This window comes from Orcinus orca, chromosome 20 (assembly GCF_937001465.1).
Source record: "Orcinus orca chromosome 20, mOrcOrc1.1, whole genome shotgun sequence".
NCBI classification, from domain to species: domain Eukaryota; kingdom Metazoa; phylum Chordata; class Mammalia; order Artiodactyla; family Delphinidae; genus Orcinus; species Orcinus orca.
In genome coordinates, this window is record NC_064578.1 from 57,451,435 (window position 1) to 57,468,287 (window position 16,853).

The 16,853-nt window shown below is 45.0% G+C and overlaps 1 protein-coding gene across 4 annotated transcripts; it reads right to left on the bottom strand.

The window, feature by feature from the left end:
* Window positions 1–341: 341 nt before the first annotated feature.
* On the bottom strand, window positions 342–8,704 carry LOC101285396 (zinc finger protein 772). 4 transcript variants are annotated; one of them, XM_012538063.3, is made up of 4 exons: window positions 8,440–8,549; window positions 5,945–6,071; window positions 5,314–5,436; window positions 342–4,691 (listed from the first exon to the last, which is right to left on the bottom strand). In XM_012538063.3, the coding sequence occupies exons 1-4, from the start codon at window positions 8,470–8,472 to the stop codon at window positions 3,544–3,546; spliced, it is 1,431 nt and encodes a 476-aa protein (XP_012393517.1). In that variant the 5' UTR covers window positions 8,473–8,549; the 3' UTR covers window positions 342–3,543. The 4 variants fall into 4 exon arrangements, with proteins under 4 accessions (XP_012393517.1, XP_004283303.1, XP_049559263.1 ...); XM_004283255.4 differs by lacking the exon at window positions 5,314–5,436 and having other exon boundaries at window positions 8,440–8,704; XM_049703306.1 differs by lacking the exon at window positions 5,314–5,436 and having other exon boundaries at window positions 8,068–8,704.
* Between the last annotated feature and the right edge of the window lie 8,149 nt (window positions 8,705–16,853).

The window sequence follows — 16,853 nt, forward strand, 5'->3', positions numbered from 1 at the left end:
GTTTAAATGGGAATCCTTATGAAGCATGAGGTAGAGAATACAGAATGATTGTGTCTCAGTAGGGGGAGAGAAATTAGCCTTAAAATGAATGCTGCAGTAATTCAACCTAAAAATATTTGGAATCAAGATCCCAAAAATCATATTGCTTCCAAGGAACTTAAACAATACCAAGAATATCTACTGAAATGCAAGTATTTTCAGTACCCAAAAAGGCAAAATTGAGTGTTCAATCAAAACTACACAACGTTAACAGTATCTGACAAGATAGGTTTTACAGCAAAGAATATTCCTATAGATAAAGAGCACCCTTTCTTAATGATAAAAGAGGTCTACTCATTAAGTGGACATAACAGTAGGAAATGTTTATTCACCTAATAAAAAGACTTCAAAATATACAAAGCAAAACCTGATAGAACTAAACCTGATAGAGAAATAGGCAAATCCATTTTTATATTCAGAGATGTCAACAACCTTATTCAAATAATTGACAGAATACCACCCCCCACCCACCACCAGTAAAGATATAGAAAACTTAGACATTGTCAACTGTCTTAACCGAGTTGACATTTGTAGAACTCTCCATCAAACAAGAACACAATATACATTTATTTTAAGCTAACATGAAATACAAGATAACCCATATTCTGGGCCATAAAGAAAATATCAATAAATGTAAATAATTCAAGTCATAAAGTATATACTCTGACTGCAATGAATTAGAAATCAATTACCAAAAAGATAAGGAAAATCCCAAATAACACACTTCTAAAAAGAACCATGTGTCAAAGAAGAAATTTAAAAGGAAACCAGAAAAGATTTTAAATGTAATTAAAATGAAAATACAACATATAAAGTTTTGTGGGAGGCAACTAAAGCAGTTGTTACACAGTGACTTTTAGAATTTAGCACCTATGTTAGGAAAAAACCCAAAAGTTTCAAATGAAGGATCTCAGGATCTATGTTAAAAAGTAGGAGAAGAACAGAAATGAAATACAATAAAAGCAAAAGGCAATGGTAAAAGTCAAAATGGGGGGGAAAAAAGGAACAGGAAAAAACAGAAAAATCAGTGAAATCAAGTGCATTCAGAAGATCAATAAAGCTGATAAACTACTGATGAAGAAAAAAGAGAAATATAGACATTACCAGTGTCGGGAATAAGAGAGGTGGCATCACTACAGATTCTACAGGTACTAAAATAATGAAAGGGTAGCTTGAAAAATTTGACTACTTAAATAAACAAACTCTTTGAGAAAGATACAAATCACCAAAGCTCACTGTAGGGGGAAAAAAAAGATAAATTCTATAAACCTATGTTCACTATGGAAATTAAATTTATAGTTAGAAACCTTCCCACAAAATAGACTCCAGGCCCAAATACTTCACCAGTGAATTCCACCAAACAATTAAGAAAGAAATAATGTCAATTCTTCACAAACTCTTCCAGAAAATTGAAGAGCAGGGGACACTTAACCAACATATTATGTAAAGCCAGCATTACACTGACAGCAACCAAACTCATGCATTAAAAAGATTAGAGACTAACATCCCTCATGAGCATAGATGCAAAAATCTTAAAAAAAAAAAAAAAAGAAAACCAGCATATAAAATTCAACAATGCATAAAAGAGTAGTACATTATGACCAAATAGGGTTTACCTCAGAAATGCAAGGTTGGTTTAACTTTTGAAATCAGTCAATATGATTCCTCATTAAAAGACTAAAAAGGTAAAAGAAAGAAAAACAACTATGATTGTGGTCACCAGTATTCAAGAAATGCTCCCACAAATCCCTACCTCTTTGTATTTTCACTGTTGTGAAGTGAGTCCCCTTCCACCCTGAACCAGGATTAGTCTGTGTTACCCACAGAGTAAGTCAAAAACGATGGCACATCACTTCCAGGTGAAGGTTATGAGCCACAGATACTGTGGCTTCATTCCTGTGAGTTCTCTCCTGGGTCACTTGCTTTGGAACTGTTTCTTTAATACTTTAAGCAAAAGTATGGATGAAAAAGAATGAATTACTGATACACAGAACACTGATAAATCACAACATAATTATGCATAGTTTGAAAAGCCATATACATACTAGTACCTTTTAAATTATTCTATACACACACACATTTAAAATTCTAGGAAATCCAAACAGATCTATAATGACAGAAAGCAAGATGAGTGGTTGCCTGGGAATGGGTGAGGGCAAGAGATATTATAAAAGGAATCAGGAAACTTTGTTTCAAAGGTGAAAACATGTATCAAAATGTATCAAATTATACACTATAAATATGTGCAATTAATTGCAGAAAATGTTTAGATTGCTCAGACTGTAACTGTAGCTGTAAGATTATGAGACACAAATATGAGTCCTGAGAAGTTCCATAAACCCTCATACCAAAGTCACAGTGATAGAAACATTTGTGGGTATGCCTTTAGAAGAGTTATATTCCCTATAGTTGGCTATAGTCTCCCAACTTCCTATTTATCAGATGTCCTTTTAGGGGACAGTGACATCTGCCTACCAAATAATAGATTTCAGGGATGCTGGTAGGTCCCAGGGAATCAAACTCTCCTAAAGAAGGCTGGGGAATATGAAGCATTCCCTGGGAACAAGGGACCCAATTCATGCTGCTCCCAGGCACATCAGAAGTTGTCATGACAAATGCCCATTGCTCAAGAAGACCTTGGTCACACAAATCATCTTGGCATACAGGACACACAATTAGGCCTGCAAAGATTGGTATTCTTTCCTAGGAGGCCTTGAGTAGCAATGCAAATTAGGCTGAAACTAGAATAAGAGCTGTTCTTTCTTCACCATTCTGCAAATACCACTGAGACACAACAGTTGGACCTCTCACACAAGCTGTTCATTCTTTCAGGCTGGCAGAGCCCAATTCTGTTCTCAACTCAACCCACAAAGTGAACAGAATCCCCAGGATTCAACGTAGTTAAAAACTAAGGTATTTGTTGCAAACCCAGAATAATATGAGTCAGACAATTCCCAAGTTAGGTGACTTAGGGGCTGGACAAATCCATCACAAGTGCCACATGAGACCAATAAAGTCTGAAAAATGGAAATCTCTGCAAGCAGCCAGCAGAACAAAGCTTACGTTCTTCTGGCCAAAATTGGGTCACATTCACGCTTAACCAGTAGGGGGGCAGGAAGGAGTGAGGATCTTCAATGGGCTCAGGCTACCGATGATTCCCTCCAAGGAAGGGAGGAAGAGCAGAGATCTTGCCCATCAAAGCACTCTGGGGTGACTTACACACAATGTGGCACCCTGCTGTTGCACAGACATATGGATTCTTTCAGAGACACTGGCAGTGATATGCTTCTGGCAAGTGTGCAGAGGCCTCTCACAGTGAACAAAGGCATGTTATGAAGTGCAATATTTCTCCAGAAACCTTCCCATATAGCTGGCACACAGAAGCATCTCCTCAGGGTGGGAGTTCAAATGTATGAGACTCATCTTCCAGCTGATGGCTACTCACATAGGCTACTCTCAGAGCTTCTCTCTGGTGTCACCCACTATGGCATATTCCTTGCTATCCTAAGGCCTTTCTCCAGCATGGACTTTCCAATGTCTGATGAGGGAAGCTCTTTGCCTGAAGGCCTTCCCACACTCACTGCACTTATACGGTCTTTCTCCAGTGTGGATTCTATGGTGCTGAACAAGCACATGTTTGTGGCTAAAGGCTTTTCCACACTCACTGCACACATATGGCTTTTCACCATTGTGAACTCTCTGGTGTGCAATAAGGTCGGAACTTTGGCTGAAGAACTTCCCACATGCAATGCACTCATAAGGCCTTGTCCCAGTATGAACACTCCAGTGCTTAATGAGTCTGTATTTGTGACCAAAGTATTTCCCACATTCGCTGCACTCATAAGGCCTTTCTCCAGTATGGATACTCTCATGCTGAACAAGTGTGGATTTGTGACTGTAGGCTTTCCCACATTCACTGCATTTGTAAGGCCTTGCTCCAGTATGGACTCTCTGGTGTACAATAAGGTTAGAGCTATGGTTAAAAACTTTCCCACATATGCCACACTCGTAAGGCATTTCTCCAGTGTGGATCCTCTGGTGCTGCGCAAGTATGGGTTTGCGGCTGAAGGTTTTCCCACACTCACTGCACTCATAAGGCCTTTCTCCAGTGTGGACTCTCTGGTGCTGAACAAGTGAGTCTTTGCGGCTGAAGGCTTTCCCACATTCATTGCACTTGTAATGCCTTTGTCCACTGTGAGAGGCCTCTGCACACTTGGTGTTACTTTGTGGCTTCCACTTACTAAGAGGAGCATGGTGCTGGAATATGCTTGAGCTAGTTGGGAAGTCCTTACAACCCTCCCCTGTGGTAAAGGGAATGTCCAATGATTGGACAGAGCAGCTGTTCACAAGAAAGGCCCTACCCTTATCCCTTCTGCAGTGTTTCTCTCCACTGTGCTGCTTCTGGTGGTGAAGGTTTGCACTGAAACAGAGTTGTTTCCCACATGCCACACACATGTATGGTTTTTGCCCAGGGTGTGTTTCCTGGTGCTCAGCCAAGTACAAAACATCTTTCAAGATCGGGCCACATGTCTCACAGGGGTGGGCCTTCTGGGAAGACGGAATCGTCTTAGGAATCGTGACCTGTGACACTCCTTTTACAGAAACGCTCTGCTCAAAATGTATCTCCTCCTCCTCCATTCCATGCGAACAACCTGAAAGCAGACAAATGCTGGTGAAGGACACATTGATACTGGTGGGAAGGGGCAGTCTCATTACAAATGTGTATCTATCAGAACTAACATGAAGGTCTGCTATCAGACAAGAGGTCAGAGCTCAAGTTGAGTAAAGGGCTGCTATGCAGTAGTTGGCATCTAAAGGTCACAGGATGGAAGTGGCCTTGATGGGAAGAGGACACAAATGTGGGGAACAGCCTAGGAAGAACAGGGTGTCTAATGAAGTCATCCACAAATGGATTTTAGCAAGGCCTTGGCTGCTAGGGAGATGTACAGAAGGGTGTGTTCCCTGAATAGCTACAATCAAATAGACTAGGTGGTATTTAAGAATTATTTGAGGTATGTGCACATTTCATGACACATTAAGCATATAAGCCAGTTTTGGAAAGCAGTGGAGAGGAACAGCTGAGATGTGGGCAGAGGTGGGGAACAGTCAAAGGCTAAAAGTCAGAACATAAAAGATAAGTATGTAAATGGGAAAGTAAAGATAAGAATGAAGTGTGGCCATTGGCCTTGGCACTCAAACAACTGTGGGCACAGAGAGGTTGGGGAATGATTAGAACCCAGCCCGACATCACACCTTTCCCCAGCTCCGACCCACCAGGGCCACCCCCACCCTGAGCCTCTCTGGTCACGGCTGGAGTCATGTTGGCCCACTCAGATAGCCAGGGCTCACTGTCCAGCTCCAGTGGGGCAATCCCATGGAACATGGAAGATGCATATCCTAAGGAAAAGACAGGTAAATGGCCAGCACTGGTCTGGGTGACCCACCCCTCAGAGAACACAACTAAATACTATAAAAATAACTCTGAAGAAGTGTCTTGCAGGAATAGCCTAGCAGTCCCAACAAGTAGTGATCATACTGGTCCTTGCAATTCCTGACAAAGGCAGGCTACTAGAAATGTCAGCAAGAGGAAGGGGGTAGAACCTGGGGCACAGGGATGGCATGGATCTGGACAGACGCACCCAGTAAGGGAGAGAACAAACTGGAGATGATCCACTGGGTGACAGCAGGACACTTCATGCCTGCATCCATCCATGTAAGCCTTCAAGGCAGCAGGTACTGGGACTGCTCAGAAGTCAGAGGTGCTAGTGCACAAAGCTCACACCTGGCATCCACAGCACCTACCCTAGGGAACGGGGGAGGGAGGTAATGCCTACGGCTCTGATAGAAGAAACAGGGAAGGGGGAGAGCCCAGTCCAGGACACTGCAGGGGATGTGAGGGCCTTACCCAGTGAGGCCATAAGGGCAAAGTTCTCCAGCATCACTTCGCGGTACAGGAGCCTCTGAGCCTCATCAAGGAGCCCCCACTCCTCCTGGGAGAAGTACACGAACACGTCCTCAAAGTTCACTTTCCCCTGCCACAATGGGGAGAGCCGAGTCTGTGAGTAGTCTCTCTCCTAAGGACCCCCATCTTGCCCCCACAGAGCTCCCTTCAGCATTCCTTCCGACCTAGGTCATCAACTCATTAGAAATACCAGGGCCAGGTGCCACATATGTCTGCTCTCTCCTTAAGGTCCCTTTGATCATGGTGTCTACCCACACCAACAACAGGCAGGTGGGCAGAAAGGCGCCATCTAAGCTCTGGGGCTGGCATGTGGGGCCGCACCGCATCCCCACCCATGTCCTTCCAGCCAGTTCTCCTGGAGTTGCTAAGACCATGCTTACCAGACAACCAAAGTTGGGCTCATCTTTCTCCCATAAGTCCCCAACACCAGGGACCAAGGGCCATCAGTTCATACTCCTTTGCCACATGCACACCAGTCTTTTGGATCACTCTCAATCTCACAACTCTTGGCTCCCCACTCAGTTGTTGGCCTCCACCATCACCTTCCTGGCTCATTAACTGCAATGCCGTTGTGATATGTAGATTCTCCCTTGTAGACCTAGGTACACACCATCTTCTGCTTTTTGGATGTTCTCCATCCTGAGTCCCTCCACAGGACTTCAGCCCTGTGTCCAGCAGCTCACTTGACACCTCCACTCAGTGTTTTCTGGAACATCTCAGACTCTTCACATGGCCACAAATAAACTCCTGATACCCATGCAGAGTTACTTCTACCGCTAATTTGCCCATCTCAGCTGATGGAGCTTCTACCCTTCTGACTGATAAGGCCTAACATCTTGGGGCTGTCTCTTTCACACATCAGAAAATATGACCCAGTCACTTTTCCCATCTACAGAGCCAGCCCTCTGGGCCATCCATTACCACTCACCTGGAATACTGAAGCAGTCTCCTCCCCGGTCTCCTTGTCTCTATCTTAATTCCCTCTTCCGTCACCACACACAGTCTGTTCTCCACTTGGCATCCAGAAAGAGGCTGTTAAAACCTGGATCAGATTACCTCCCTCCTCTGCTCCACACCCACCATGGCTACACCACCCTCAGAACAGAGTTCTCGCTTGTCAGCTGGCCATTTCAGGCCTGACTCCTGCCCACCTGCTCTTGATTGCTACCAGATATGGTGGAGACCTGTAGTTTCTTGAAAACTCCCATCTCAATCTCTCCTTCAAGTATTTGCACACACTGGTTCCTGTTCCTGGAACAAACTTCCACACCTTATTCCAGTGGTCACCAGAAAACGGGAACCCTTGCATGTAACCCCTGGTCTAGACCCAGAACCCTGGGCTTGGCGTTTCTCCAGGGTCCTCAGACACAAGAGCTGGGAGAGTACAAGTAAAGTGTTCGGGACTTTCCTGGTGGTGCAGTGGTTAAGAATCCGCCTACCAATGCAGGGGACATGGGTCTGAGCCCTGGTCCGGGAAGATCCCACATGCCGCAGAGCAACTAAGCCCACGCACCACAACTACTGAGCCTGCGCTCTAGAGCCCGTGAGCCACAACTACTGAGCCCGCGCACCACAACTACTGAAACCCGCATGCCTAGAGCCTGTGCTCTGCAACGAGAAGCCACTGCAGTGAGAAGCCTGCGCACCACAACCAAGAGTAGCCCCCGCTCACCGCAACTAGAGAAAGCCCGCGCACAGTAACGAAGATCCAACGCAGCCAAAAATAAATAAATTTATTTTTAAAAAAGTAAAGTGTTCTATGACACCACAATCCTGAAGCCCTCATGGGTGGGGGTGGAATCGATGAGAGCCTGGACATCCTTCCCTCACCTGTATAAAGCCCATAATTACTACTGAGATCAGGGGAACCTGTGGTAAGAGGGAGACTATGAGAGACAAGCAACCATGAAAGAGGCCCAAGGGCTCAGGCCTATCTTCTACTCCTGCCCTGCCACAGACCTGGGGCCGTCTGTCCTCTGAGCCTCAGTCTAGCTGTGTTGCCTTGGACTATGTCTCAACCTTTCTGGGGCCCACTGTCCGCACCCTCACCTCAAGTCTGTACACACCTGGGCAGTCTACGGAATACTTTTGAAACCATCAGATATTGCCTCTCTGTTCAGAATCTTCCGTAGCTCCCATCACCCTGAGAATTGAGGCACAGCTGCTCGAACTCTTGATCTTTTCAGACACCAAAGGCCCTAGATTTCCCAAATGCTCCGGCTGTGTCGCACCTCCAAGCCTCTGCACATGCTGGCCCCTCGCCTGTAACATCTTTCCACATCCCATCATGTTGGCTGTCAGAAATGGGACCCGACCAAGAGAGCCCCCACTGTCTGGACACATGATCCTGAGCTGCAGGGACCTGAGGCGTCCCTCATTCGAGGCTTCAGGATTCAGAGATGGAGGTCGGGGGAACAACCCAGGGGTGCAGCACCCACCTGCGCCGGGTCCGTCAGCAGGGCGGCCGCCATCGGCACCTGAGGATCGGGGAGGGCGAGGGGGAGGGGAGTAGCTGGAGAGCGACAGGTGCGAGGTCCCGGGCTCCGGCGGCCGGGTCACCTGAGCGGTGCCACTGCCGATCCTCAGGTCCGTCTCTGTTTAGCGCAGACAACGCCTCTCGCGTTTTCCCTGTCCTGTCACCTCGGGTGTGACGCCGCGTTCCAGAGATTGACTCGGTGCATTAATCCGAAAGCAAAGAACATGTCCGCCCAACAACGGAAAAGGAAGTCCCGCCCCGGCGTCCTCCATACGAACGGAAACGCCCCTTTACTGGGCCTTCATTGGCCCAGAGTGGCCAGGACTCCTAGGTAATGTAGTTCCCACAGCACCAACGATGGAGTGGGACTTCCGCGCCACCTCCAGGTCAAAGGCGGAGCCATCTAGCTAGCGGAGCCTAGAAATTGCATCGTTTAGTTTGAGGATTAGGCGGAGCGTTGCTTCCTCTTAAAGGAGACGCACCCATATTTCCGGTGAGTGTACTCTGTAATACATAACAAAAATGTTCAGAAACATATTATTTGGGGCTTCTTTACATAGGGAATGCTCACCAGAAAAATCAAATGCACACACCATATACTAATGTCGCTCAGACCTCCATAGCTGGAAGCTAATAAATAGTATTTGTTATCAAATATACACAGCGTAGCGCGAAGCACTTGGGTTTGTTGTGTGGGCCTCAGCATTTAGAATCAGGAACAAGAGCAGAGACTACAGACACGGGCACCACGTTAAGTGCAATAGGGATGTGGGACAATGTTGAACAGGTAGACAATGCTGGTGTCTCTGGTTACCTCAGAAAATATTTCTCTTGCCTTTATAATCAGTGATTGTGTCTAACCCAGTGAGTAATACTTTTTACAAGAAATGTCACCGAGCCCACGCTCGTTCTGCTCGCCTCACGACAGGCCAATCAATTGGGAGACGAGCTTTTGGAGCAAGGGATAACTTTAATCGGAAAGCCAGCAGACCCAGAATAAGGCAGACTGGTATCTCAAAAAAATCCATCATCCCTCAGTCCGGATTCCGGCTCCTTTTATAAAAGAGGGGAAGGGGCCCACTGCGGTGCTGACCAACGGCTGAGGGGGGCTGCTATAACTAGTGCCTACCCCGCCCCTATTACAGAAATATTTCACTCTGTATACACAGATGTATTCAATTCCTTTTAGGTATTTTACAAAGACCTGAAAAGAAAAGTAACGGAAGAAATGTTCACTTCTTAAGGTATGGGGAAGTCATTCTGGTTTATATATAATTTAACTTGAACTTCAGGCTAACCAAAACAGCCTGTTTGTGGCCAAATATGCACTGTACATCTGCTTTAATTATTAAAGAAAAAGGCACATTGACCAGAAGTAAGGAATGTCCATTTTAGAGATAAAGATTAAAGGCCTCCCTTCCAGGGATGCCAATGCTAGTACTCCTTTGATCATAAGACTTTCTTCCCAGGTGACAAGGCCATACTGAGTTGCGTATGTGCTGATCTGTTTTCGTTTCTTTGAAAGGTTGAAGGAGTGTATTCCTGACTTGTTTGATGTTCCTTGTTATAACAAGATATAAAACTGTGCTCAAAACCATGCTTCTCTAGAGCAGTTCCTCAGAGTAATCTGAGAAGCTGTCTCCTGGGCTATAGTCCTCAGTTTGGATCAAAAAAACCTCTTTTCTATTCCCATTGTAGGTTGTTTATTGATTATTTTCCATGGACAAAGGTAATTTACCAAATGCCACTTGTCAATTAGAAGGACAATAAGAATTGTTTCTGTGCAGAAGAAATAACTACCATACGAAATTTCTATACACAGTAAAAATGCCTTTTAAGAAAGTGTGATGTAAGACTATTTGAGGATAAACATGACGACTGTAATGGAAAACAAACCCACAGAAAATAAAATTCTAAACATAATTTTCTGAACTGAAAATAATATTCAAGTACAAAGAAGGCTGATCCAGATGAAAAGTCTGCAAAGAGAGTTGGAATGAGGATTGAGAGAAGTGTGCATCTTTTGATTAAAATAACTGCTCGTTATCTGTGTAAAACATGAATATGTCTCCTTATAGAGTTAAAGTGATGGAATTCCATGTATAACCTCAGAACATATACATTGAGAGGAGGCTAGTTGCTTAATGTTCTGAATCCCTTATATTTCCAATCAGGAATAAATTTATTTCTAACCCTATACTCTAATGTATTAAATAAGCTTTTGCAATTTTTAGCTTAAATATAATAAATGCAACCAGAATATACTTTTCAAACTAGAAAAGGAAAAATTTGGAATATAAATGATCAATAGAATGGTAAAAACAGTAGTAAAAGAAACGGGACTAGTCCTATGAGGTGGATTTGTCACCTAGGTTAATATGAGGAAACTGAGGCAGCAAAGGGTCTATGACTTACTCTCAGTTATGGCTGTTAAGTAGCACATCTGGGAATGGAGTCCACAGAGCCACAGCTTTAACCACTGCCCAACAAAACCTCCAATCCAATGTCATCTATCTGGCCCCTTCTGTGTTGGAGAAATGAGGTCATGGAAAATTCAACAGCCCAGGTAACTGACATGAGGACAGGGATAAGTCTTGCCTTTTTTCTTGTTCCAGAAATATTAGCCTTCAGCTTTATTTATTCCCTAAACATGTTTTTCCTGGGCACTGACCAAGAAACCAGAACAGGAAAAGCCCTGCTGGCCCACAGATACAGAGTGTTTGAGGGGGATAACTCTCATTGCCTGAGCCTTGCTCTGTCATCACAACCATCCACATGTCCAGTCACATCTGCTTCTCAACACCTTCAACTCCACCCCCTTGGGCCGGTCTACCAACAGTACATTTCTGGACTACAAAACAGCCTCCACCCTGTATCAGCATCAGTTCTTGCTCTACCTCAGCTCATGCTCCACACATCAGACAGAAGGTGATTTCAAAACAAATGAGGTTATATTTGGCAAATTTGAGTGGACAAATGGGACTTCCAGTATGGGACTTCCCCGGTAGTCTAGTTGTTAAGACTCTGCACTTACAGTGCAGGGGGCGTGGGTTCCACCCCGGTCTGGGGATATAAGATCCCACATGCTGCGCAGTGCGTCCAAAAAAATTTTTTTTTTTTTGCGGTACGTGGGCCTCTCACTGTTGTGGCCTCTCCCGTTGTGGGGCACAGGCTCTGGACGCGCAGGCTCAGCGGCCATGGCTCACGGGCCCAGCCGCTCTGCGGCATGTGGGATCCTCCCGGACCGGGGCACGAACCCATGTCCCCTGCATCGGCAGGCGGACCCCCAACCACTGCGCCACCAAGGAAGCCACCCAAAAAATTTTTTAAAAGCACATCGGTGGCCAAAGGGGCAAAGATCTGTCTTCCCTGTTACCTACCCTCCAAAATTTAGCTTTGGGGTTAGTAACACACTTCCCATCAACAGTTACCATTGATCATGCACAACCTTGCCCTGTCTGTGGTCAGCCTCATTGTAAATATATGTGGTGACAAAATCCAGGAGAGGCATAGCAGCTTCCTGAAGTCCCACACAGCCAATCTGAGGTAGACTCAGAAATATAGCCCATGCTCTCTGCTCTAGTGCTCTCCTGCAGGTGAATGGAGGCCTCTTTCTTCTTTATGGAGTAAACAAAATATCGACAGCTTTCAGGAATGGAGTTGTGGATTTCATACAGAAGGAGTAACAGCTGTGGAGTCCTACTGATTACTCCTTTAGCCCAGAGTCTGGCGACAGTATTCAAAGTATCCAATCCTAGCCTTACTCGGTGTACCTACTCAGCCTCACCCATTCCTTTTCATGACAATTCCAATAAAGGCTCTGGGACATGCTTTCCCCCTCCCCCTTCTGCCTCATGATCCACCTTGGTGCTTCCCCATGTGGCCCTGCATGGCATGCCCTGCCTTCTGTTTCTAGGGATCTGTGTGTAATCTTCTTCCTTCATGAAAATTATTTGTGTCTGTCTTGTGTTACCATACCTGATTAAAACAAATCTGAGGTACATTTTCAGACAGTAGATAATCATTTTACCTAAACTAAATGATTAAATAGTCTGTTCTTTTCTCATTAATCAAGTTATTTCAAATTCCACACCCATTTGAAGCTGTTTTAGTCTGTTGAGATCATCAATTTATCAATTCCTGTGACAAAATAAAACTGTTGCAGCTTCACACCACACTTTGTGGAGAGAGTCCTCCTCACCGCTGACTAACCATGAGCACCCAGATCTAGCAGAATTCTTATGCCGAGGTGGAGGCTGCCGTCAGCCGCCTGATCAACCCGCACCTGCAGGCCTCATCCACCTACCTCTCCCTGACCTTCTACTCTGAAGCTGACGAGGTGGCTCTGGAGGGTGTGGGCTTCTTCTTTCGGGAGTTGGCTGAGGAGAAGCGCAAAGGTGCCCAGCTTCTCTTGAAGATGTGGAAGCAGTGGGGCAGCTGCACCCTGGTCCAGGACGGGCAAAAGCTGTCCCCGAACGAGAGGAGTGCCAGCGTGGACCCATGGAGGCCGCCATAACCCTGGAGAAGAGCCTGAACCAGGCCCTCTTGGATCTGCATGCCCTGGGTTCTGTGAGCCGCAGACGCCCAGCTCTGTGAGTTCCTGGAGAGCCGCTTCCTGGAAGAGGAGACGAAGCTTCTCAAGAAGATGGGCCACCATCTGACCAACCTGCACAGGATGGCTGGCCCCCAGGCTGGGCTGGGCAAGTGTCTTCCAAAGGCTGTCCTGCAAGCATGACTAGGAGCCTCCGGAGCCCAGCGGCCTCTGCGGGACCCCTCTGCCTCTGCCCTCCTCGAGATCTCTGCCCGAGCCTCTTCCTTCAGCCAGGAAGCAAGTTTTTAACCACCCTGAAACCTTCACCTGAGCCGTGGTGCCAAATAGAAACAAAGAATGTTCTTTTGCAGAGGGGAAAAAAAGCTAGGCTGTGATTTTAAAAAAAAAGTATCTGAATAGTATTAATGATTTGTAGTTTGTTTAATTCTCAAGATTGTCTAAAGAAATGGGTCCTAACTTTTGGGTACCAACTGGGTACATAGAGTATCTGATAAACTATGTTTTCTGTCAAGAAGAATAAATACACCTATTCTGAAGAGGTTGTATAGGGGATTCCCTGGTGGTCCAGTGGTTAGGAGTCTGTGCTTTCACTGCCCTGGGCCCAGGTTCAATCCCTGGTTGGAGAGCTAAGACCCCACAAGTCGCGGTGTAGCCAAAAAGAAAAAAAATGTTACACAGAATTTTAGGGTTTTCATGACTTCTCTGGAGTCATTCTGGGTACTGGATTCAACTCTGGTTTTCTAAAATTTAAGTGTGGTTTTGCTGAGCAGAGAGCTGAGTACCTTGACCGGATCATATTGTGTTCATCTCTCAACCCTCAAACTCATGACAAAATTGCTTTTCCTGATTTTCAAGTTGGTGTGATGCCATCTGCATGTATTGAAGAAAGAGCCCTGAGAAGTTCATCTCTGAGTCTCCCATTAGGTTGCTATTGAGAACACTGATTATTACATCATACACTGATCTCTTTATGAAGCCTCTTGAGAAATTTCTTTCTGGTCTTAATATTAGGAATAACAGTGCTTTGCTTGGGTAATTGGGTGTTTTTGTTTTATGGACACTGTAAATGATGTAACTAATTAAGTTTCATCTTCTAACTGCCTGCTAAAAAGCTTAGAGCCAAATTTGTGGTCCACCCAGAGTAAACGAGTAGAATCGTATAAGCATTTTGTACATGTTTTATTCCTGGTTCTTCTGTTACTAATTCCTTGGTTTATTTTGTGGATTTTAAGCCACCTTAAACAATTTCTGGAACAAAGTTGTGTATAAACAGATAAAGTAAACTTTAAAAATACAAAAAAATAGGGACTTCCCTGGTGGTGCAGTGGTTAAGAATACGCCTGCCAATGCAGGGGACACAGTTCGAGCCCTGGTCCAGGAAGATCCCACATGCTGCAGAGCAACTAAACCCGTGTGCCACAACTACTGAGCCTGCGCTCTGGAGCCTGCGAACCACAACTACTGAGCCCATGCACCACAACTACTGAAGCCCTCGTGCCTAAAGCCCGTGCTCCACAACAAGAGAAGCCACTGCAATGAGAAGCCCGCGCACCACAAAGAAGAGTAGTCCCCACTTGCCGCAACTAGAGAAAGCCCACGCACAGCAACGAAGACCCAAATGCAGCCAAAAATAAATTTTAAAAAATAAATTTTTTTAAATGCAAAAAAATAAAAATAAACAAACTGTCTACCTAGCTTTTTTAATTTTAAAAACTGTCATACATTCAGTGGGATGTTCATATGAGATGTATAAATTGTTTTTTTCTTTTACAAAGACCACACCTATAAAACTCACCTCGTGTAATTTTTTTTAGGCATCCCCTGTCCCTTGTTACATTTACATGTTCCTCTGGGCCCCTAGAGCTCACCTGACATTTTCTTTTTTTTAATTTTTTGGCCACAACGCATGGCATGTGGGATCTTAGTTCCCCAACCAGGGATCTAACCTGCGACCCCTGCAGTGGAAGTATGGAGTCTTCACCACTGGACCGCCAAGGAAGTCCCCACACCTGACATTTTGATAATCATTCTTTTGATGTCTTTATAGTTTTACTGCTTATCTATTCTATACTTCCCTAATCGATAGACTGTCTTTTATTGTCAAATTCTGAATTTTCCATAGATTGTATCATAGTGTATGCTTTTTTTTTTTTTTTTTTTTTTTGGCGATGCGCGGGCCTCTCACAGCTGTGGCCTCTCCCGCTGCGGAGCACAGGCTCTGGACGCGCAGGCCCAACGGCCATGGCTCACGGGCCCAGCTGCTCCGTGGCATATGGGATCCTCCCAGACTAGGGCATGAACCCGTGTCCCCTGCATTGGCAGGCGGACTCTCAACAACTGTGCCACCAGGGAAGCCCATGTATGCATTTTTCTGACTAGATTCTGTAACATGTTTGTTAGATTTATCCACAGAGATTCATGATACGGTGGTCAGCTCATTTCCACAGCTCATCAGTAATTGATAGGGTGAATAATCCAGAATCTACTCTTCTAAGATGTGATTTCAAGAAAATGACACATATCTTCTGTGCTTGGCTTAATAGGGGAGTTTATCTGCACCTCATCTCACACTTGTCAGTGGGACTATCTCTCCTGAATCTCCTCCCTCCCATTTACATGCCACATTGTGGTCTGATCTAAATAACTAATGTAACTTGGGTTTCTATCATCCTATGTTCTTAACTCCAATATTGACTCCTTTTGTGATGTGTGTGATTTCTGATGTGATGTGTATATAAATTATACAATTGGAAGGAGCCTTTTGAGGTATGTGTGTCAGTTCCATCAAGCATGAAATAAAGCCTTGTCTGGAGGCTGACTCCATGTCTTAGGAGCCTTCACTTTTTTTTTTTTTTTCTGAGGCTTCACTTTCAGTCATTGCTGTAACTAAGCCACGACTGATCCATGCATGCTGATAAGAAGAGGCAGACATTTTGGGGATCTCCTGCCAAGCTGACCTGAGGTGACACAGTTGGCATTAGAAACTCTCCCCCTCCCAAAATGAATATCTGGTCTTGGAGATAATGTGCTATAAATATGGGTGAGCTGGGACTGTCAGTTTGACACACTATCTCTTTGTGAGGATCCACTCGCCAAGGCATTGGCCACAGGAGGCTTTGCCTGAGTGGACAATTTTCACCTCATCATTGGCGACCCAGGGATAATCTGAATGCCTCCTTGAGGAGACTGGTCTTGAAACTGAACAGACCTATATAGAGCCCTTCCCAGTGACAGAACCCCTGAGTCCCTGCTTACTGGTGATTAAGAAAAAGATGGTGGCCCATGCACTTATGGTCAATTAATCTATGAAAAAGGAGGCAAGAATATATACAATGGAATCAGCTAGTACTGAACACCCCCTTCCAGAAAGTTCCAGGAAGGAGTGAAGTCTTCATCATCTTTTGCCCTCATGAGTCATTCCAAAGCTGTGAGGAGGTTAGTCACTGATCAGTCCACAGATGAAACTTACAGGAGAAAAATCAGGGAAATGAAGATTGACACAAAAGAAGGAGTCAGTGGTAAAGTAGGTGGTAGGAGAACACATAATAAAATGTTGGCATCTCTTTTATCAACAGCTGCCTGGTGTCAACAATGGTCCAAAATCCTTCCCACCTGCAGGGAGTTAGCTTTGTATCTCGAAATGGAAGGGTAGTGGAACAAAAAGAGTAATAAGGGATGAAGGGGAGAAATCTGGTGGGAGAGGAGTGTTGGCTTATGGGTTTGAGGTTTATTGTCCTGCTTGGACACCAGTGCTGAGCCCTTAAGAAGGGAAAGGGCACAGATGAGTTTGGGGTGAAGAAGGAAGGTGAACACTTGGGATCCTC